The 24,199-nt window shown below is 42.0% G+C and overlaps 1 protein-coding gene across 1 annotated transcript; it reads left to right on the top strand.

Annotated features, from left to right (window-relative positions):
* Positions 1 to 22,284, top strand: OLFM4 (olfactomedin 4). Its single transcript, XM_077855484.1, has 5 exons — positions 1 to 212; positions 5,501 to 5,653; positions 11,946 to 12,158; positions 13,133 to 13,292; positions 20,222 to 22,284. The coding sequence occupies exons 1-5, from the start codon at positions 57 to 59 to the stop codon at positions 21,022 to 21,024; spliced, it is 1,485 nt and encodes a 494-aa protein (XP_077711610.1). The 5' UTR covers positions 1 to 56; the 3' UTR covers positions 21,025 to 22,284.
* The last annotated feature ends 1,915 nt before the right edge of the window (positions 22,285 to 24,199 follow it).

Below are 24,199 nucleotides of genomic sequence, written 5' to 3'. Positions count from 1 at the left end.
CTATAAGAAGCCCTGGGCTCTGGGCAGAAGGCAGTGGCTCCAGCTAAGAGCACAAGATGAGTCCAGGCCTCTTCTGCCTCCTAGGCCTTCCATTCCTCTTTTGCCAGACCACAGGGAGTTTGTGGACCTCCAGCCCCACCTCCAGCTCTTTCTCTGACTCTGTATTCAGCTCCAGCAGCAGCTCTCATCCTGGCCCTGGCTCCGTGTCTCAGGTGAGGAGGCTCCACAGGCTGGGAGCTGTGTTCATTCCCTTCCCCTCGATTTTTGGGGACCTGAATATAATTTCATGGATGGCTAACCTGGAGCACTCTAAAAGATTTACAGTTCCCTTTGTTAACTGTAGGTGCCCTGGAAATGAATTAAAACCTGGGTAAAATAATTAAATTGCTTCCAAGGGAGACAACATCTTGGTTCTTCCCCTGGGGACTTCAGGGAAAGAATCTAAGTATTTAAGAGGTTCTTAAACTTGCCTGTGCTTTAGAATGGGGGTTGGGGGGTGGAGATGGGAGGATCCAGGTTCTATCCCAGATGAGAACTCTTAGGGAAGGTGCCCTACCAATGGAGGCTACAGAAAAGTTTGATTTGCTGCCCATTGGGACCCTGAGGACCATCAAGAATAGCCTTGAGGGAGTGAGAGCCACGTTGTTCCAGCTGCAGCCACGAGGGTTTCTCTGGGTCTAATTTGTAAAAGAAGTGGATTTCGAAAGTAGGAGAGGTCTTCAGGAAGGTGCTTTTACAGTGGATATGCCCCCAAAAGAGTATTAACTCTCTTCTATCTTCCCTACAGGGAATCCTAAGAGTTATTTCCAAAAACAACAACAGCCTCAATAGCAATAAGCAGGCAAAACAAAACAAACAACAACAAAAACCAAAGAATATGCTAGAAAAGGACTGTCCCAGCTAGGCCCCGTGACTAGGCTGCTCCATGAGCCTCATTCCTTGAGAGCCGAGTCCTCTTTGTATCTCCTTTGAGGAGTTGGGAAGAAGCACGGAGGGGTGAGACATTAGGGGTCAGGAAACATTTCCTCATTCCAACTCTGCCCCTGTGGGCTCTGGGTCTCTCTGTAGGACCTCCCTCTGTAAAACCCAAGTTTTCCTTGCTACGGTGTGCCTTGGGGTGGAGGAGTCTTAACTCTCCCAAAAGCTGTCCCTGTGCACTTTTATGATCTTTATTCACAGGTCAGGTTGAATAGAAGGGCCACTGGGAAATGAGGAGGAAAAGGCTTTTTTATAGTTTCCATTTTTCCATCAGAACTATGTAGGCAGTGCAAGGGCACCTGGGTGGCATAGCAGGTTAAGCGACTGGCTCTTGATTTTGTCTCAGGTCATGATCTTGGGGTCATGGGATGGAACCCCACATTGTAGTGTTGGGTCTCTGTGCTCAGCTGGGAGTCTGCTTGTCCCTCTCTGTCTCCCTCTGCCCTCCCCCTGCTCGATTATGAGCTCTCCCTCTCCAAAATAAATAATAAATCTTAAAAAGAGAACTATGTAGGCAATGGAAATTTGTCGATTAATGAATGGTTTGGATAGGGCCCAGATAGGAACTGCCACAACAGTGTTCATTGAGTGCCTAATAAATGACTAGACATGGTTAAGTACATAATATGTGTTATCTCATTTAACTCTCAGAGGTCGGTAAAATTAATGATCCCATTTTAGAGATGTGGAAATGGAGGCTTAGAGAGGTGACGTCACTGACTTAAAGCTACTAAATCAGCAGATTATATAGCTCAGACTTAGTCTGCCCATCCTTTTCACCACTCTCCCTAGGCAGCTTTCTGTGTTTTGGGGGAGTGTAGATGAAAAAGCTTTTTTAAAAAGATTTTATTTATTTATTCATGAGAGACACACAGAGAGAAGCAGAGACATAGGCAGATGGAGAAGCAAGCACCCTGTGGGGAGCCTGATATGGGATTCGATCCCAGGACCTCAGGATCACGAGCTGAGCCAAAGGCAGACGCTCAATCACTGAGCCACCCAGGTGCCTGAAAATTGCTTATTTTTAGGAGGAGAATGGTTTGGGAGTCATAAATATGTTCAGATATTCTTTGTAGCCAGGAATCAGATGCATCATTTTATTTCATGATACTAGGTGATCTCTGGGGACAATTAGAACTGGTTAACATTGAAGAAAGAGGTTAACAATAAATCATTTCTTTTGAAGCCTCACCACTGATCAGAAACCAGCATTTGGGGAAGATCATCAGCTAAAATAACAAAATAAAATATAGGTCAAGAAACAGAGAAATCCAACATGCGTGTTGTCTCATAAAAAGATAACTATTTAAAAGTAGATAAGGAGTGGTAGTTAAATTGTACTTAGAGGTTTTAATCTCCTTCCTGGTTTACTTATCTCCCTCTGGTGAGTCAGTATCACTACTCCAACTTCTTTTTTATAGCAGGCAAGGTGTCACTTCTACTATAAACCCAATTTTCTAGGGCTGGCTGTCAGCTTGATGAGATTTTGGAAAGTGGTGGAAAACCCCTTTATAACTGTCATTGAGTAAGTTCCAAACGTATCATTTTCTGTACTTTGAAAATGTTGAGTACCATTATTTTATGCCTTGAATCTTTACAGGCACTTAGACCTGGCTGCTAATTAGAGCCAATTGCAACCTTAAATCACAAATGTGAGTCACACCTTCAGCTCTAGCACTCAGAGCACTCCACATGCCTCAGATGTCCCCCTCCACCCCACCCTCACCCCTTCAAGAAGGGGCCGCTCTCACAGTCCTCATTTCACAGACAAGAAAAAGCTCCATGCTTTGTTCTGCACAGTGACTGGCAGAGTCGGAACCAGGAGTCGTGTGCTTATGTCATCAGGCTAAGGGGTTTGGGTTTGTTGAAAAAAAAAAAAAAAAAGACACGAAAGCCTCTCTAATGACAATGGGCCTGATTCACTGGGCAGGAATTGGGTCTTAATTGTCTCCTGAACACCAAAGCCTGGCGAACTGTAGACATCAGTAAATGTTAATTGAACACGTGCTGGAGGAGAACTCATCAGTGTGAGGTGTCTTGTAAGGTACAGAGGGTCCTATTTGTCCTCCATGAGGGGGATTGCATATCCTCTCAAAGGCCAAGTGGATAAGCACACGTGTGTCTCTCCCATTCCTCATGTTACCTTCACGTAGAGTTTATGCATTCACTGCAAAGAGAGAGAGACCCATCACCATTAGCTTCATTGTCTTTGAATGTGAGAAGCAGAAATATCTCTAATGGGAGACACTGATCAAACTTATGGACCATTTTGATGTCAGCTGAGCATACTGGGCTGATGATAAGCAGGATGGAAGCTGGGGAGTCCACAGTGCTGGGACGGAGATATTCAATAGAAGACAGTGGAATGGCTGTCAGCAGGGCTTATAATTATTTGCCTGTCTTTCAGGTGAACTTCAGGACTAAAAGTTGTTAGCTCGTGGTTTCTAGTTGATTGTCTAGAGACTGCTTGAGGATCTCCACTATTTTCTGATTTGACAGAGGTTTCCAGCAAACTCTAAGAATGGTTCAAACCCGTCTTGTGCAGCTAATTAACCTCCTCTTGTCAAAATGCAACACAGGACGTTTTGGGGGTGGGTAGATAGTTGTTATAATAAGCTATTTTTTTTGGAAAGTCCACAATACATTGGTCCTCCTGAAAAAGCTTTGGCACTCTTGAACCAGAGTCTTTCTAGATTCAGTGGGAGTGATAAATCTGATTCTTAGGGAAGCTGGTCTCTCTGACAGACTTCTGGTGTAGCTTGTCCAGGCCTTCCTCATCCCTGGCAAAGACCCTTCCCTTAACCCCCTCCCACAGCCCTTGTGTTCAGGATAAACTTGCTTGTCTCTCCTCCTTATTCCCCAGATCCTGCAGGTGTCAATTGTGATTGGCAAAGAAAATTTAGGCCAATGTCAAGAACTGACCTGGCATATATATATCCATAACCTCTGTGTGTTGTGTGTGTGTGTGTATTTTTGCTCATCTTAAAGAAGATTAGGTTAAATTGACAAGCAATTTAGTTGCAAAAGCCTGAATTAATTCATCTAGAGTTCACTGACAGAATGGACCTTGGTTATAGAAGCATCTAGGTCCAGTTTGTTTGGAATTCATGGAGGTTGATAGATATTAAATGCAGAGAGCACACAACCTTAGCTGCAGCCAGCTGACCTAAACTTCGAGAGGTGTGGCCTGCATCTCTTCAAATTCTGCAAACCATTGTTCTGCCCTTGGTAGTTCCAGAGAGACAGTTTGGTCTGATGTTCCATAGGTGATCTTTAGGCTGGCCATCAGGTGAGATCATTGTAAAGCTCAGCCAGTCAGCTGCCAAGAGTTCCTCTGGAAGGCAATAGTAGTAATAAAAAAATTCTAATTGTGCTGGGATCCCCTTGGGGAAGTTCAAAGGGGACAACAGAAAAACAGGATCTTTCAAACCTGTCATTTTAAAATATGCAGCGGCACCAAAATGTGAGCCTGAATATCTTAAAGAAACATCAAATATTTTAAAATGGCTTTTCTGCAAGTGGTAAGCTGGAAAACTTAAAAAAAATTTTTTTTTGCACAAAACCTTCAAACTCCTACATTATTCAGTCTTTTAAAAATGGCTGTTTTATTTCTATTTTGAAGAATGTTAATTATACAATTTCCCAGGTGAAGAGAGTATGGAATTTGCACTGTATGTTTTGCCTGTAACCCATATCTGTGATAGTTTTCCCATTCTGTTGGAAGGCACTGGGTTGGGTTTGGGGTAAAGAAAATGAGTACATGGAAAGAAAGGGAAAATGACACTTACTGATCACTGACCACGTGCCAGTGGACTTGATTTATGGTACTTGGTTACTCTTGGGGATGACCCTGTGAAGTGGGTTATCTCTATTTGGCAGATGAGGAAAGCAAGACTTACAGAGGGTTCATGTCCAATAAGTGCTAGAATTGGAATTCAAACTTAGGCTGCCCATCACTTCTTTATTTGTCTTTCCTTACGTGGCAACAGTAATAATTTCCTGGAAGCCTCCTCAAGAAAGGAGAATCTTCCTTTAGGTAAGGTGTCTGGCAATGTTTAAGCCTGGTTGGTGGAAATGTGGCTGAAGTAAGTGTAAATCACTGCCTGGGAAACATGGCAGTTTTGGTTTGTGTCTCTGATTCCCTTCATCCATCCATCCATCCATCCATCCATTCATTAAAGATTTACTTACTTATTTGAGAGAGAGAGAGAGAGAGAGAGAGAGAGAGAATGTGTGTGCGGGGAGGAACAGAGGGAGAGAGAGCAGCTCAAGCAGACTTCTCACTGAGTGTGAGCCTGGTGGGGCTCGATCTGATGACCCTGAGATCAGGACCTGAGCCAAAATCAAGAAGCAGGGGCTTCCCTGAAGGTGCCACCCAGGCGCCCCTGACTCTGTTCATTCATGGATTGAACGCCACTTGATTGCCTCTGAGCACTCTTGACAGGCCAATTTCTGTCACTCCAGTTACCAAAAAGCTCATTTCCTAACTCATTACTGATGTTGAACTTATTTTCATTTCCAGTCGCTTTCCAATTTCACTGGCTTCGAGGATGACCACGGGACCTGCCAGTGCTCCATTGTGCTCCCAGACACCACCTTTCCTGTGCAGAGAGTGGAACGCTTGGAACTCACGGCCCACGTTCTCTCCCAGAAGTTCGAGAAAGAGCTTTCTAAAGTAAGCATTGCTTTCTTCCTCTTCCAACCAAATCTTGATAAGAACAAACCAACTGACAAAACAAAACCCCTCTTATTCAGAGCTTGATCGGCAGCCTTCTTGGTTGTGCCAAAGCCAGCATGCTTCTGTCCCAGGGGGGTGTTAGCATGTATTTTACAGGACACCTGCAGGGATCTTGATAGCAGGAAAAATGAGGGCACAGTAAGAAAATGGGATGGAGAGAGATTGTGCATGCCACGGATAAACTCACTTCAATATTGTGCGGGTGCAGTTGGAAAGAAACCTTGAGCTCCCCCTGAGAAACCCAACCCTGCAATTTTTATTTGGTTTTGGTTCCAATGTTTCTTCTTCCTATAAGTCTTCTTCCTCATTCCCCCCACCCCCTCCCAGCTTTGCCACATCTTTCCTCTCCTCTATCCTCTGTTCTCTCTTCCTTCTCCTTCAATTTTCCTTCTTATTCCTCTTCACTCTCCCTTCCCTGATCTATCCCTTCTAATCTTTCTCTCCCTTTCCTTCCTAATTGGGTTGTTTTTTGTTTGTTTGTTAACTTTTGGTCTTCCCTTACTTTTGGAAAGCCCCATCTCCATTTTTACCTCTTCCTTCCACTCCTCCCCTCTTGGAAGCTTGTCTTATTATCCTTTTGTCTTTTCCTTTCTCTTCCTCTGATTTTCTCTTTCCAGTTTACTCTCTTCCTCCCCCCCCCTTCCTTCTGTCTCTTTGTGTGTATCTCTCTCCCATTCTCTCTCTCTCGTGTGTTATCCTCTGTTGTCTCAGCAGGAACATTCCATTAGACATGTCTAGCATTAGACCGAAACTGAAGGCTTCCCTGGGAATCTGAATCAATCCTAATAGGTCACGCAGCCTTGGTAAAAACCCTGACTCCAGCCCCCTGATTACGGCTTTTCTCTCCCAGAGAAAGTTATCCCACAGGGTTTGCCTTTCTCTGAGCTGGCTGGAGCAATGTGACCTGGCATTCCAGTTTTGACCCCTGCTACATTTTTAGCCAAGTTAAAAATCAATTAGAAAGGCTCCCATTTTCTGCACAGGTGAAGTCCAAGCAAGCCTATAATCATATTATGCATTATTTAGTACAACTCCATTAATTTACAAGGAGCTCTGGCTTTCCTACAAGATTCAAAATAAGTTTTCCTGAGAAATTTAAACTTAGCTACCTCAACATCCAGCACAGTTATCCTTTAAGACAAAAATTATGATGAGGCTGGGACCCTGCTTTCAACCTGAATTGGTAGATAAATATTCTATGTTTAAATGAATGTCCAGAAAAATGTGTTTGACTACTCTAGGAACCTAGCTTCTTAAGAAATAAAATGTCCTTGAATTAATCAGCAGAAAAGGCACAGCACTAAATTATAAATTCCAACCATTAATATTCATAGCCTTATTCCAGCATAATCAACTACAGATAAGAAGTTATGCATAAAAACATAACAAGTGGAGGAAAATCCTAAGTAAAGATCTTTTCAGTTAGAGTCATTTGCTTTGAAATAGTGGAAGCTCCTGATTTGCATGTCTTCTTTGCTGGCAGGAGTGTGAAGGGCAGTTTGCAACCCCATGCTGCTCCAGGGAAGTGTGCAGCTTGCCAGGGTTGAGAGTATGGGACATTTAATTCCAAACCTGTAAAGGGGGCAGGTGGCATCTGCCTTGTTAATAAATAGCAGGGAGGAAGTATGAAGTAGATGGGAGAACTTTTAGTTCTGAAAGTATCAGTAGCTGGTCCTAAAGGAATCTGTGATTGAGGCCTAAGAAAGGAATTGACCTGCCAGTTGAGATTTGCATCATATATTCTGTGTGACAGATGATAATAACAACAACGGTTTGAACAGCTTCCTTTTGGGGCCCCTGAGTGGCTCAGTCAGTTAAGCATCTGCTTTCCGCTCATGTCATGATCTCAAGGTCCTGGGATCAAGTCCCTGGGATTGAGCCCCATGTCAGGCTCCCTGCTCAGTAGGGGAGTCTGCTTCTCCCTCTTCCTCTGCCCCTCCCCTTGGTCATGCTCTTCCTCTCTTTCAAATAAATAAATAAATTAAATAAATAAATAAATAAATAATCAATCTTTATTTATTTATTTGAAAACCCAACCAGCTTCCTTTTGTGCTTTTCTAAATGCTTCCAGGTCTATTCTACTCTCAAGCAACTTTTTAAGGCAGACAGGTTGGTGTTCTTCCCATTTTAGGGATGGAAAAATGGAGGTTCATAAAAGTCAAGACACATAAATGTACAAAGCATTCCTCTCTTGGCTGGGTGAGCCAGGTCAGGAATTTGGGTCTTCGAAACCCTTCTGGTTCCTTTTCTCTCTGCCATGCTGTTATCAACCTTAAAGAAGAAATGCAGGAAGTCAGTAATGCCTTCAATCCAGAGTTATCTCTTCAGCTGAGGGCTTTTGAATTTCCAGGTATTGAATTATTATAGTTGTTCCTAAGTTATCTTGGAAATCACCGTTTATCTGGATGCCTGGGGGGCGGGGGGGAATGGCCGATTGGACAGGCTAGTAGAAGAGGGTTTTGACTGCTTTACATTGATTCATTATCTGTCAGTACAGAGGGAAGACAGGGAGCTGCCTCTGCATAAGATGCTGCAAGCATTTTATGCTTTTCCGTTGTTTATGATATGTCCTCTTGTGATGAGACTCAAGAGAGAATGACACAAAAGGCAGCTCAGGATATTCTTTCTCTGGAGGGTTACCATCTTTGGGGCACTTATTTAATCTGACACATTTGCTAATAGATCCTCATTCATGAGAAGGTTGAGGCAGTCTTGGAGACATTTAGGCAACTTATAAGTAAACGACATTGATTGGACAATGTTTTATGTAGTGAAATATAATAAATTAAAAGATCAGATTGAAAAAAACCTTGAAGTCACTATTTTTCTAATAATTGCTGCAGTTTATAGACATCCCATAGTGAGACACTTTTTTTTTTAAAGATTTTATTATTTTTAAGTAATCTCTACACACAATGTTGGGCTCGAACTTAAAATCCTGAGATCAAGAGTTGTGTGCTCCATTGATGGAGCGAGCCAGAAGCCCCTAAGTGAGGCACTTAATATGCATTATCTCTAATCTTAACAATAATCTAGTAAGCTTGATACCATTACCCCCAATTTAGAGGAGAGAACTAAGGCTTAGAGAAATTAAGTGATTTGCTTACTAAGTACTGAAGGCAGATTTGAGTTTAGGTAGCTGCAGCTCCAAAGTATTTCTTTAAAAAAAAAAAAGTTTTTATTTATTTATTCATGAGGAGCGCGCGCGCACACACACACACACACACACTCAGAGAGAGAGAGAGAGAGAGAGAGAAAGAGAGAGAGAGGCAGAGACACAGGCAGAGGGAGAAGCAGGCTCCATGCAGGGAGCCCGATGTGGGACTCGATCCCAAGACTCCAAGATCATGCCCTGGGCTGAAGGCAAGTGCTAAACCACTGAGCCACCCAGGGATCCCAACTCCAAAGTATTTCATGTCTTCACAGTCAATTCAAGCTCAACTAATCTTGTTGTTAATGATATATTAAAGTAACAGTATGTTGCTGAGTATAGTCATTTACGTCAAATAATCTGGCCATAATTATGATCACAGGTTTTGAGGCAGAAGCATGAGCCAGACTGATTCTTAAGCTTAATAGCCAGCCGTGTTGCATCCCTATCTATTACGAGACTACATTTAGTGTATGGAACAATAACACCTGAAAACAAACCCTCAAACAACCTTTGATTCTTAAAACCCACCAATAACGTAGTATGTGCATAACAAACAAAAAAATGGAAGCTCTGCTTGTCAGGTTGTTGGTTTGAAGGCAAGCACAGACGAGTCTTTTAAAGTTCAAGCATGTAGTGATAAGGAGCTTGCCGTAAAGATGTTGACCCAGAGAGGTGTCCCCTTAGGGCTAGACCCATATTCTTGCTGTATATCTCTGGGCAAATCAGGCTGCCTCTGCTGACACTGCACTTCCAGGGAGAGCTGGATTGCTCAGAATTGCTCACACCATCACAACACTAGAGATCTGTACATGTAAAAGAGGGTTTATATGAACAATCTACTTAAGTCAGTAAAGTACTCAAATTCCTTCCTGCCTTTTTTTTTAAAGTGTGTGTGTGTGTGTGTGTGTGTGTGTGTGTGTGTGTGAGTGAGTGGGGAATGGGGCGACGGTAGGGAGGTTAGGAGGGAGAAACAGAAAGAGAGGGAGAGAGAAAATCTTAAGCCCGCTCCATGCTCCGCTCAGAGCCTGGCACAGGAGGCTCAATCTCATGACCCTGAGATCATGGCATGAGCTGAAATCAAGAATTGGACACATAACTGACTGAGCCATCCAGGTTCCCCTCCTTCCTGCTTTCTTATAACTCCATGGATGATTCTAGTTTTCCTGAATATCACTGAGCTTTCCTTTAAATGCCAGTTGAAAGAACCTCAAATTATCCCCCAACAGATCTTTAGAGACTTCATTTTGTGGCTGAACTAGGGCAGGCATGCCACACATTCTCATAGGTGGCAAACTCTAGGTTATGCCTTGGTTTTCAGTGAGAATCTGGAAGAGCCACATTTTATTTAGCAGAGATGACAGTTGGATCACTCATTTTTGTAGAACAACAGCTGCGATGTGCCACCAACATGTTCCAGGAAAGCAGAGGGTGTTTCATTTGTTCCAAGTGCTGGCAAGGCCAAATGCCAACAAGAATATTCATTTTGCAAACTTCCATTTCTGCAATGGATCGGCACTTTATTATTACTATTTTTTTTTATCACAGGCAAGGTTTTATGCTTGATTTTTATAGAAATTAAAACTTGGCTACCTTATATTTGTGTTTATACTTTTGAGAGGGGAACTTGTTAGGATATATATATATATATATATATATATATATATATATATATATATATTTCTAACCTCCTTATCCACCAAAATGTCACCAGTCTTATCAGCCTCCGAGTGATGGCACATCTGATGGCAGTGAGCATCAGTTGCCTGAGGAGATACACTAGCAGTGCCAACGGCTGCATTTTCAACTTTCATTAAAATCCTCTTTGCCTGAAGCCCTAGCCCTTTAGGTCTGTGGCCTATGAGTCTGCTCTAATTTGCACAGTGGGGTTAAGTGGAAGGGCTAAAATGACAGAAGTTAGGGCTGCCTTTGGTATTAGGAGGATTATAGGCCAACATCTGGCTCTGAATTCATCCAGGCACCATGGATCAGCTACTTGACATTAGCATGGCTTGGGGAAAAGTATCACTTATGTTCGAATTTTTAAAAAGAATGTAAAACCAGTAACTTTTAATGAGCAGGTCCTTAAAAAAGCCATGGCATTTCTTTTAGAGATCAGATACAAAAAGAACCACCAAATGTGTTTATTGAAATATCCATTTGGAGCTTCCAATTATACACTAAACTACCAAGGGAATTTTTGCAAGTATTTTAGCTTAATGATCAGACATTCAAATATATGCAACAAATGCGTAAAGGTCTGATTGCAATAATCAGTTCTTGGAATAAATGTGAGTGCGCCTAATGAAATGTGCACTTTACAGTTGCATATACACTCACATATTGTATGGTAAAATTGGGTCTTTCTGCCACTTTGTGAAAGGTAGAGGGGCTCAAAACTCAATGCACATGACAATGAGAGGAGGAATTCTACTTTAGTTCATTTCTCCCTCTTCTAGAAAATACTTTGATTTAGAGCGGTGTTCTAAATGGAAGGAGGGTGGTGGTGGTGGAGATTTTGCCCCCAGGGAACATTAACAATGTCTGGGACACTTTTGGTTGTTACAGTTGAATGGTCTGTGGGTGTTAGTGGCATCTAGCAGCCAGGAATGCTGGTAAACATCCTATAGTACACAAGAAAGCCCCCTCCCCCTACCAAGAAAGAATGATTTAGCCTTAAATATCAATAATGCTGAGGCTGGGAAACCCTAACTTAGATACAGTGTGTGCATTGAGGGGAGGAGGGAGGGCAATGGAGTCTGGTTCAAGCCAATTTAGTTTGGAGACCTAATATCTTCAAACATTAAAATGGAAATTAAAATATCTTTGTGAATGACTCTGAAGCAAAATAATTTTTAGTCTGGGCAAGTGCAAAATTCACCCCACCACTTGTAATAATTTTTTTGTTTGCATTTAGATAGATTAAAAAAAACAAATATATTTTTGATCCATTTCTTTACCAAAAAAGAAAAAAAAAAAGTTTGACAGCAATCAAATAGTCCCCAAGGGCTTGGTAGTGGAGGAAGACTGTATGGTATTACTTTGGGAATTGACTTCAGCATTTTGATTCCCTTTCAGGTGAGGGAATATGTCCAATTAATCAGCGTGTATGAAAAAAAGCTCTCCAACCTAACCATCCGCATAGAGATCATGGAAAAGGATACCATTTCTTACACTGAACTGGACTTTGAGCTGATCAAGATGGAAGTGAAGGAGATGGAGAAACTGATCGTACAGCTGAAGGGCAGTTTTGTCGGAAGCACAGTAATTGTTGACCAGCTGGAAGTGGAGGTAAGGTGTGAGCTCATTTCTGAGAGCTTTAAAAATAAATTCTCCTCAGTGGGCAGGTGTAAGGACCAGGCTAAGGATCTCTCTCCCAACTTCTAATTCTGTACTCTCTCATGACCACGTAGCATGTCCTGTGTTCTGCTTTCAGTGGGCATCTCTCTTTAAATGGTAAGTTATGTGCAATGGGAACATGTTCATTGACGAGCAGGTGTCAGCCAACGGACCCAAGTGGTCTTTCAATGTCTCTAGGAAGGAGAGATATAAATCTGAACAACTCCATGGCCAAGTTAGATAAAGTGCCTTCTCTGTTCTAGAGGTATGCTCGTGGGACTTGAAAGCTACAGTTTACCTGACTTTGGACTTGCTAGGTCTGTTTCTCTTTTTGAATGATCATGTGATCTTTGATCCCTCTTGGAACACTTCTCCACATACTGGCAACTGTCTCTGAAAGGGTTTGTTGTGAGTATGTTTTAGTGAAGCCTTTTAAGCTCTATGGATAAGACCATCACAGTTATGTTATGGTTGGGTAATTCATATCAAAGAGAATTTACTAGCGAGGTCATGACGTGGGCTATAATTAAGAATACTAGTTACATATTTCAGACTTTAGGTTTACTCTGGCCCTCACCATTCGTTAGAAACTTAATTAAAATACAACATGAGTAAACACGAGTTTATAGGGGAAGGTTATTAGAAATGAACTTTAATGGACCTTTGTGGATGCTTAGACAGAGCCTGTGCTCTATTATTAAATCTGTTAAAATCGTTGCCATTTTCTTCCTGTCACACACATCTGCCTGAGATGTGACAGGCGTTTACGCTAAACCATAAAATGTATTCTTCCAAATGAAACCATTCAGAAGAATCTCGGGTGTATTCTCTAGCAATGTTTCACTAAGTGACAAATTCAGCCCTGGAATGTTTATGAAAGAAATTGCACAATAATATAAAGTCACTCTGAATTTTTATTTCCTTAGATAAGGAATATGACTCTCCTGGTAGAGAAGCTGGAGACACTAGACAAAAACAATGTCCTTGCCATTCGCCGAGAAATCCTGGCTCTGAAGACCCGGCTAAAGGAATGTGAAGCTTCTAAAGGTGACAATGGTCCAGTCTCCCCACCACCTCCTGCCCCTGGTAAGCATGGAAAAAAGCTTTTTTTTTTTTTTTTTTTTTTTTTTTTACCACTTGAGCCAGGCCTAGTTAGGAACTGAGAGTGGGGTGGGGAAGGGATTTGGGATTGCAGTGGTGAAGGGAGGATGGGATTGTTGCAGCTTTGAGCTTACTCTTCTACGCTTTGAAATCTCTCCCCTAGTAGCTCCACTTGCCATCACGTTCTGGGACTCATACAGGAAAAGCACCAATGATGAGTTGAAAAACAAAATCCACACATTACATGTGTCCTCTTTGCATTTGCTAACAAGAAAAACATCTCTGTGGTGATGGGGTTATTGTCAGAGGGGCTGGGAAAGCCTCTGGAATGTGCATGGCATCAGTGCTGTCCTGTGGATTGCAAGGGCTGATTGGCTCTTGTATCTGATGAGCTAGGTTGTGCCTTGAATCTTCCTTCCCTCCTTCTCTCTTTCCCTCCCTGCTTCCATCTCTTTATTTTTCCTTTATGCTTTCCTTAAATGCACCTGCTCTTTAGTGTGTCTTGGGATTCAGGGGGGATTTAACGGATGGCCCCTCATGTCCAGTACTTATGGGTGTGGCCTGGCATCCCTCTTAGACGTGAGTTCCATGAGGGCAGGGATGGCCTCTTACTCTCGAATTAATTATCATCCTTAGGGCTAGGTATAGCATAGAGGTGGGTGCTCCAAAATACCTCCATGCATGGAGACAGTGGAGTGTAGGGGTCAGGAGTATGGCTTTGGGACCCCAAAGCCCTGAGCTTCCCAGCTATGTGGCCACAGCAGAAGATCCTTCATCTCATCATTGATAAAATGGGAGGATGGACTCTACTTTGCAGGGTTGCTGTGAGGGTTAATGAAACAAGTCTGGGAAAGCACAGAGCTCTATGATTGGCACTTACACACTGGAATTTGTTTTTGTTATTAATGATGATAACTGAAGTGAAAACCTTGCTGTGAACAAAAGCAGTGCAAGGTCCTCGTGTGCTTGAGCACATCCCTCCAGGTGAACTAAGCTTGCCTCTCTGCCTCAGTGTGTAGCCCTGGCACAGGGAAGCTCTCTCTGCGGGTTGTGAGTGTCTCATCCTGAAAAGGGCCCATATCTTCTGATCAAATAATTCAGCTCTTTTTTGTTATTTTCATTAATTCCTCCTTCCACAACCGGTTTCCTTTTAGGCTGTGTGTTTCTGGATCCTTGTCAAGGTAGCTGGTTTCTTTAGGGCTTTAATTAGATACTGCCATAGTTATAAGCCTCTTGGTGCTGTTTAGGAGACTCATCCCTCCCTCTGCTCTTGGCAATCTGTTATAGTATGACAGACAGTGGAGGTTCAGGACAAAGGCCATGTCTCGTCCTCTATAACAAGCTAAGGTTAAATTCCATCTGGGATTGGTGGTGTTGATGTGCATTGAAAATGTGAGCTCATTCAGCTGGGCCATGCAGGACCCTTTGAGGACAGGGGTCAAAGCAGTGACAACTCCTGGTAACACCTGAGCAAGGCTTCCTTCCTTCCTTCCTTCCTTCCTTCCTTCCTTCCTTCCATCCATCCATCCATCCTTCCTTCCCCTCTCCCTCGACCCTTCCCTTCTGTCTTTCTCCAAAGGAAATTTTCCTCATGGAATAGATTTTTCCAGCACAGTTTTCTTTACATTTCTTAGAGTGAGGACATTTTAGAACTGGAAGGGACATTCAAAGCCATCTGGCTCAGGTCCATCATGTCTCAAAGGAGGGGACTTAGGTGGTGAGGATACTGCTTTTCAGAAGGCCACACAGATAGTTAGTGGCAGAGCTGAAGCTGAAATGCAAGGCCCTTTGCTCTGCGGGTATCTCAGGACCTAGAGTGTCCAATGGCAGTAACTCAAAGATGGTGGTGGGAGAGAAAGTACACTGCTTGGTATATCTAAGAAGGAAAACAAATGAGTCTGTTGGACTATTTTTGTTAGAATTTTTTTTCTAGAACTTTCCCCTAGGTCCTCACACTTAGACTTTTGTGAGCCATCCCAGCCCAGCTGTGTTGTTTAAGCAAATTGGACCCAGATTTCCTCTCACTTTCCCACAACCTTGGCTGTACCTGGATCCTGGCCAAGCCACTTGGCCCTCCTCCAGCTTTGTTCATATTATATTTATGATGTTTATATTAAACTGACTTTTTGTCATGTTTTTAAATCAATTTCTTTTTACTTGCTCTCTTTCTGTTTGGATTGGTTGATAATGCAGAATTGGAAACTCCCCAGGCACCACAAAGTTGTGAGCCTGTGGAGACTTTAATTAAAGTTACTCACTATTATGGGACTTTAAAATCTGGCCTGTCTGCTTTTTTCACTGCAGAGTTGCGCAGAACAAAAGACCGTGTGCAATTCTCAGCTCTAACGCAATTCTGTGTTCTCTGGGCCCCTCCCTTACAGTTGCAGTGTGCTACCCCTATGGTCAGCTTGGTCTTAGAACCAGTACATGTCATTAGGGTTCAATAAAACATTCTTTATATCTGGTTTATTCTGCAAATGGCATCCTTTTCTGCTTCATTTCATAGAACTTTCTAATCTAAAATAATTGGCCTTCTGCTCATTAACTTTTTTCCTGAAAACAACGGACTCTCTCTCTGATCTTCCCCTGAATCTAAATGACTGCAGAGAGGCAAGATGTGCACACATGCTCTGGGATGAGTCGCCTTTGTGCTTGGCGATTATGCTGTGCTCTGTGCTGACACATAGTAGGTGCTCAGTAAATGGTTGATGAGAGTTTTGGGGTGACCTGCCCAAATCCCAAGCTTTAGGAAAAGCAGAGTGTTGGGTAAGAAATACTCAATAACTCAGAGTCAATTTGGTTTTTATCATTTTATGATTGTGACTAGGTTAATTGCCTAATTCTCACAAGCGAATTGTAGTCTCTTCTTTGCTCAAAGTTCAGTTGTCCGGGTAGGAGATAGAGACTGCACTCATAGATCCAAGATTAAATTTCCTCTGTGTATAGCATTAAGAAAAAATGGTACTAGCCATAAGACTTTTTTTTTTTGTAGTAAACATTTCCATCAGATAAACTAGAATATCTCTATGGGTTATAATTCTGGAGTTTGGCACCTAGCTTCTAACTTTTTTTTACCCAATTTCAAAAATTGGGCAATACAAATTTGAATTCCCATTTGTTGATGCAAATTCAAAGCTTTCTGCTCCGTTGCACACACAAATACAACCAAGAGACTTTTAAAAAGCCAAGGTAGAGTATGTTAAAGTCTTATCTGGTGGCTTCCTGGGGTATTTGTAGAATACCATGGCAATAGCTAATGAATTGCATGATGAAGAGATTGCCAACCACGGCCACTCTTGTGTAGAGGGTTCCTTGCATTATGTTTTGTGGAGTGGATACTAGGCTTTTTGAAAAACCAAGATGTGTAGCAGGGTAGAGGGCTAGGATTTTATAAATAAGGTAAGCTGGGTTTGGGAGATTTGATCAGTCTTTCGTTCTCTTATTCCATAATCCTAATTTGGTGCCACTACATGGCTGGTCCTGTTCTGGGAAACAGGGCTACCAGGATGTATATAGGAACGTCCACTATGTTGGAAGAGAGATAGTCACATGAACCTTAAAGTTCTAACATGACGTGATTATAATGCTGATAGTTACCATTTGTTGGGTTACATGCCTCTCTCTTCTTCTTAACAGTTCTACAGAGTAGCTATTATGATTATTTTTTTTGATATAAGGAAACTGAAGCTCAGAAGGTTACATAGTCACCAAGTACTGGAGTCAGGATTTGACTTGGCATCTGTCTGCCACTATTTTCGCTATACCAGGCAGTCTTCCATAGAAGCTCTGATAGAAGGGTGCACCTGTGATTCCCAGAGTAACAAGAAAGTTCCAACACCTCACCAACCTGATTAACACCATGTTATCTTGGCTTCCTTGCTTGTAACTGAAAGTACAAGTAGCTGAAAGGGTACTTATTTCTGTGGCATGTTCTTTTCTACCAGAAAATGCAAAATGGTTTATTGGTCTTTCACATTCTTGGATTAGGTTGGGCATGAGTGGTGGTTCTAGTGTTAGGGTAAACTTGTGGTGGCTGAGGAAGGGAATGGAGTACCACTAAGACCTTGAGATAAAGGAGAGGGCAGGGAAGGGATATGAGATAAGTGGTGGGGGGGATGCTTGGTGTAGATGGGTGAAGGGGGTTGGGGGCTCTAGCTGGGCTGGATGAACAGAGGGCACTGGGATGGCTGTCAGTTTCAGTATTGTTTCCATCAGGAGTTGAGGAAGCCCACCATTGCCTTTTCTCTGGTCCACCATGGCTGTAGCCACATCTATAGTATTGGCAGGGATGCTCAGTTCTCTCCTCCATTTACACCTCCTTTGACCATAGCCAGGGCCCTAAAAATGGCCCAGAGGACATGGAGGAGAAGAAGGGTATGAAAAGAAGGACAGGAAAATGTTTAGGAATGGTTGGGAAGTGAGAAACAGAGATTATGGCTTTATACAGTTTTGTTATTTATACTAGGTATAATTTTTAATTTCCTGGTCAGCGTGGAAAGTGATGTGCCATTATTACTGTTATTAACAGTAGTAGAAGTAATCATTTTTAAGAGAAGTATATTTTGGTTCCTTTATATCTAAGGATTTCCACATCCAAGACAGAGTAGTTTATGATCTTTAAACCTATGATAATGCTTGGATGTGTTCATGCATCATAACTTTCCTTTAAGTATTTTGTTGCTGTTGGTTTGGGGTATTTTCTTTCCAGGAAAGCAAGATTCAATTAAGCAAACAATTCCTAAGTCTTCCAACCTGCAAGAAAAACGTGACTTTCTTTCATATCCTCAGAGTGAAATGTAGTTAAATAAATAAGTTCTCGGGAAGATATTCTAACTAGAAAATCCAGTTTGTAGCATATGGAAACTCAAACAGTTTTTGTTATCATTAAACTGAACACACCGCTAACTTTATTTTAATAATTCATGCATTGTTTCATAAACAAAAGCAAACAAGCATTCATCTGAGAGATCACTTTTAGGAGAAGAAATAATAATTTATAATTTTATTTATTATTTCTTTGGTGGAGAACAGTCTCTTGGCTGAACACACTTTGCTTTTTTATTTATGAAATGGTGCATGCATTATTAAAATAAACCTGCGACTGTGTTCTGCTTAATGATATGCAAAATTATTTGAGGTTGGGTACAGAATGGTTTCATTTCTCTACCTGTTGTATGGTTGGCTGGCTTTCTTACCAACTGCGGATTTATGAGAGCATTTAAGGAGCACGTATGTAATTCTGGGACCAAAAAGCCCCAGCAGATTGGAAAAATAAAAGCAGGGTTTCTAGTAATGGTTTCACCTCTGAGCAGTCCTTGAGTAAGGAGGGGAGAAGGGGGGGACATTTAGCAAGGAAAGGAATGAGTCTTTCCATATAGGTCAGAGGCACAGACTTACAGGCAAAGCTTTGCTCCCCCTTAACCACCCCCCTCCCGCCCCCTATGATAAATCAGGTAATTCTTTGGAGCTCTGCTTTTGGCTCCAGCTCACATCATGTGCTCTCCACGGCTCCCTGATTCCCTCCAAGCGTTCAAAGCCAGATCAAGTGATTCAGGTTCTGTTCCTCCTTCCCTCACCTGCTCTGCTCCAGGCAGTAGGATGAGGGAAAATGACCTCAAATGTACTTGCAGTTAAATTTTCTTTGTCATCCAAAAGAGTGTTTATTAAGATCCCAGAAAATGTGTGTTCAACTCTGGATAGTTATTATAGAAATCCTAGAAGAATTTTCTTTAAAATTTTTTTTTAATTTTTATTTATTTGTGATAGTCACACAGAGAGAGAGAGAGAATGAGGCAGAGACACAGGCAGAGGGAGAAGCAGGCTCCATGCACCGGGAGCCCAACGTGGGATTCGATCCCGGGTCTCCAGGATCGCGCCCTGGGCCAAAGGCAGGCGCCAAACCGCTGCACCACCCAGGGATCCCAAGAATTTTCTTTAATTTCTGTAGCTCATAAATGGTTTGGGTTGGCAGGCATTTCAGAGTGCAATGTGAAGGGTCAGTTGCCCAGCCTGGGTCATTTACTGGTATTACAGGGAAGGTGCTTTCAGTGGATTAGTGAGTCTGGTCCCACTTGATTGTACACATTGTGATGGCACTGTCTGGATGGGAAAGGTAAAGTACTTCCCTGGCATTCTGATGCCCAGCAAAATATGTGAGATCTACCTTATAACTCTGCAGCAAGATGGTCACCAAGTGATCTGTGTAATGGGCTACGCTTTGGGCACAGAGCAGGCTATATTGCCTTAAGATAACTTCAATGGCTTCTTGAGGCTGAAATCCCATCATCTTTTTGTATCTTTAAAATATCATATTTAAAAGTTCCTCTTCTGAGATTGGCTTGGGGCAGCACTGGTACCTGGTATAGATATGCACTTAGGGTTCCCGGGAGGGGCAGAAAGGTGAGGGGCATGGACACTTGCCCAGGACAGTCTTCTTTATCACAATTGTCCTTGATCCTAGAGAATAGCAGGCTTTATGGGGAAAAAAAAAGTAGGGTCTGGGATGACCTTGCTTTCTTGATTTCTCTGTAAGAAAAATGAAATTTAAAAAAAATTTGCAAAATGCTTTCCTATCATGATAGAAGAAAATCTATTAAATACATGAAGTCCTCCTTTCCTCTTTCAGGGCCCTCAAACCTTTTGAATATGGCTATTGGCAGCTTTAGCATTTCCATTTTCAGAAGGAAAGCCTACTCATAGATATAGAGGGTTGTTTTCTCTAGAGCCAACAGCGGGTCTGCATTTGAGACTGACATCGAGAGGTCTTTGGCTTTTCTCCATCAGAACCACTGTCGTCACTGAACCTTGATAAGAAATATATTTACGGATTCTTTTGGTTCTTAGGCTACTATGCCATTTGTGTCTTGTCATTCATTTTTATCTAAGAATGCCCTTTTATGTTCTTGTTTGTACAGGGAGCTGTGGCCATGGTGGTATCATGAATGTCAGCAAGCCGGCTGTAGTTCAGCTCAACTGGAGAGGGTTTGCCTACAAGTATGGTGCCTGGGGTCGGGATTACTCTCCCCAGAATCCAGAAGGGGGTCTGTATTGGGTGGCCCCTTTGAATACAGATGGAAGAATTCTGGAATATTACAGACTCCACAAGACACTGGATGATTTGCTATTGTACATAAATGCCCAAGATTATCGGATTACCTATGGCCAAGGTGGTGGTACAGTAGTTTATAACAACTACATGTATGTCAACTGGTACAACACTGGGAACATTGCCAAAATTAACCTGAATAACAACAGGGCTGAAGTGACTCAAACTCTCCCTAATGCCGCCTATAATAATCGCTTTTCATATGCTAATGTTGGTTGGCAAGATATTGACTTGGCTGTGGATGAGCAGGGACTGTGGGTGATTTATTCAACTGAAGCCAGCACTGGTAACATGGTGATTAGTAAACTCAACGACACCACACTCGTGGTGCTAAACACTTGGTACACCAGGCAGTATAAACCATCTGCTTCTAATGCCTTCATGATATGTGGGGTTCTGTATGCCACCCGCACTCTGAACACCAAAGCAGAAGAGATTTTCTACTACTATGACACAAACACAGGGAGAGAAGGCCGACTAGCCATTACAATGCAGAAGATGCAGGAAAGAGTGCAGAGCATTAACTACCACCCTATTGAACAGAAACTTTTTGTTTATAATGATGGTTACCTTCTGAACTATGATCTGATCTTTAACCAGAAACCCAAGTAAATGTGTTAGGGTGAGAGAGGAAGAGAATGTTCTTTGAAAAAATGGTCTTTTCCACTTATTTAGCTATCTGCGAGTGGTGGTGGGGTGGTGGGATTTGGAAGTGTGCTTATTTGGGAGCATAGTTCTATCACGCTCTGGAGACATAGGATATCTGCCCTGATTTGATGAGTTCTTTTGGAAGCTGCCTGCCTCCAGAGATGCATTTCCCTAGTGAAAAGAAGGTTCTTTCAGGGTGGATGGGATTGTGGAGGTTTAGGGGTATTATGCGTCCCAGGAAGGTGTCAGTGGTCCAAGCAGCATCTGGAAATTAAGGGCTTTGGGGATTCTTTGTACCAATGTGTCTCAATGACCAGTTCTCCCCCATGTAGCCAGGCTAATTCATCCATACTTGAAGGAAGCCTGGGCTTAATTAGGCAGGCTATTATCTGAAGCTCCTCGAGGGATCAAATCTTCGTCTTTGTTTTTCTTACTAGCACCTGAAACAATGTTTTATATGAAGCAGATTAGTAAATTTAGCATGCTTATATGATATCTGTAAAGTGCTGAGAGTTTTCTGAAGAAAGGCTCTTTTATGCATTAAATTGTACATTGTAAATCGGTCCCAGATGGACCCGCAGATAAAGCACTTGATTTTTCTTTGCTCCCTCTGTCCACCTATATAAGAGTCAGTAGAGCCCTCCTACCTTATAACTTTATTCCAAGGCAGCTCATAAGATTAGAACCAAACTTACCAACTGATTCCCACCGCCCCCCCCCCCCCCGGTCTCCTTGTTTCCTACCTCCTGCTTTTAATGAAAACTAACCAGTTTTTTAAATGGAGTGGATACAAGAAAGACAGAATTACAAATACAAATTTTTTGTCTCTTCATGAAATTTCACTTCCATGACTCTAAGGCCAAAGGAAGATCAGATGACAGATAATATAATAGCAAACGTGGTTATATGATAAAGCCCTTGGAGCATATGTGATACTTGTATCAATTGTTTCATGCAGTTTTTATCTTTGTTTAAGCCTGAAAGCTGTGAGAAAATAGTTTTTTTTCGGGGAAGAAATATTTTAAAAACTATTGTTAGTGTCTAGTAAATCAGTGCAGTTTGAAAACCCTGCAGGTTTCTGTGCTTCTGTACTTTTGGGTGGCTTTGTCATCTGGTCTTGGTCTCTTTCCCTTTGTTGTTCAGAGTCATAGTCTATAGGATTGGCTCCTTCAATGCTGTAATTATCCCCTTTTAATGAATGATTAAATTGTGTTTTGATAAAAATGTTGCCTTTGGGTTTTTTTTAAATTCTTATTTTTATTATTAAAAAGCCTCTTAATAGGGTGGTCCCCACCCTGTTGTGCGGTACAGAGTGTGATTACCTCCCAAACAGCAATGCCCAGGAGATCATACAACTCACAGCAGAGAGCATCAGGAGCTTTTAAAGGAGTCCAAATTCAGGTCTGGCTCTTTAGTTTTCATTTCCCTTTAAAATCCATTCTTTCTGGCAGCTTTTTCTGGTATGAGACTGCACTCTTTTCTTTTGGGATATGACCTTATGTACTTATTAATTTGCATGACTGATCTGATTATTTTCAATGTTAGACTATATTTGTGTGGCTTATGTTCCTTTTCCAACTGAGCAATTCACATGGGTTAGAAGCCTCCAGATCTTCCCCAAACAGGCCATACTGGGGAGAGAAATACTTTTATTAAAGAGAATGTGTAGGGGGACAGGTGACCTGGAGCTAGAAGAATAGATAGATTAGGCTAGTATAGTTAGTCTTACCGAAATGCTCATTTTTTAAGCCATGCCACACTTTTTGAGGCAGGCAGTAGCTAAAATAATATTTTCAGTAGTATCATTCTGTATTTTTCAGGCTGAGCATAGAGACAGGTATGGCCTTCACAATGCAACAAGATATGAAGATAAAGATGGGTATGTCATGGAGATACAAGTTAAAAACAGTGATGTTATATTAATCTGGCTCTGGGCAATTTTCCAGATGAATTTTTTTTTTTTTTTTTTTTTTTTTTTACCACATACACAATATGACCTCTGAAGATCTGGGAAAGAAGGCAGGAAGCCAAGATAACCCTAACAATCAGCTTCTTATTTCAATGGTTACAGAAGCATCTGCCTGACATTTCCCTTCAGAACTTTTTTCCCACTGGACGTGGCATAGCAGCCTACAGTGGCTGCCTGCAGGAAATCTCCCTACTGCGAAGGTTGAACAACTAGTTGAGGGATTCAGCTTCCGGGGTTTACTGCAATGCAGTTACACAATGGAAATGCTAGCTCAGGATTCATTAGCTAGTGCCCTTTGGGGAAAAAATTGCGTATAAATATGTATTATTTTATTAAATATATATATTTAAATCAGCTTTATTGAGATGTAATTTACATGAGGTAAAATCTGCCAATTTTAAGTGCACTTAAATGACTTTTGGCAAACACATATGGTTGTATAAAGGCTACCACAATTAGGGTGTAAAACATTTCCATCATCCCCCCAAAGTGCTCTCCTGCCCTTCTGTAGTCAAATCCTCCCCTCATCTTCTAGCCCCTGCCAACCACTGATCTGTTTTCTATCTTCATGGAATCATACAATCCATTGAGTCTGGTTTCTCTAAGTTTCCTCTTGAAAAAGAGACCTTGTGGACACAAATTACCCCAGGGGGTAACTGAGTATTATAAGGTGCTCTCAGAGTTCCCTCCATTTTTATTATTTTGGGGGATAAAGGGGTCTGGAGAGCCAAGGTGACCTTCTGCCTTATGAATATTCCCTCTTGGCTTGAAATTCCCATGTGAGGGGCCTAGTTCTGGGTGTCAATCAAGCCTACCTACCTTTCAGCACTCCCCAAACCTGAAACTTTCCTTGTTCCCACAATATTCAATGTTCGTTCTCCTATCTCTACATCTGAGCTATAAGCATCTTTACTCAGTCCTGAGTCCTGATACTAATTAAAGCTCTGGGTAAGAGCCCAGAATTTGGGGTCAAGCAAAACCAGATTTGACTATTGGTTCTGCTGCTTAGAAGTGATAGGGCTTCAGGTAGTTTCCTTAATTTTTCTGAGACTCAATGTCATTCTCTGCATAATAGAATAGAACAACCTACCTCTGGGCCCTGTTGGGTGAATTAAATGATATTATATATAGAAAGTGTTTTGTACAGTTTACAGCACATGCTCTGCCTTC

Source organism: Canis aureus, chromosome 17 (assembly GCF_053574225.1).
Source record: "Canis aureus isolate CA01 chromosome 17, VMU_Caureus_v.1.0, whole genome shotgun sequence".
Lineage (NCBI taxonomy): Eukaryota > Metazoa > Chordata > Mammalia > Carnivora > Canidae > Canis > Canis aureus.
Note: the sequence above shows the minus strand (reverse complement) of the source record. Positions and strands in the feature narration are given on the sequence as shown.

Excerpts from the sequence above, each read along its gene's own strand:
- OLFM4 (XM_077855484.1), top strand. The coding sequence starts at position 57 with ATGAGTCCAGGCCTCTTCTGCCTCCTAGGCCTTCCATTCCTCTTTTGC. Across the intron at positions 5,654-11,945 it reads TCGAGAAAGAGCTTTCTAAA|GTGAGGGAATATGTCCAATT; the intron begins GTAAGCATTGCT and ends ATTCCCTTTCAG. Across the intron at positions 12,159-13,132 it reads TTGACCAGCTGGAAGTGGAG|ATAAGGAATATGACTCTCCT; the intron begins GTAAGGTGTGAG and ends TTATTTCCTTAG.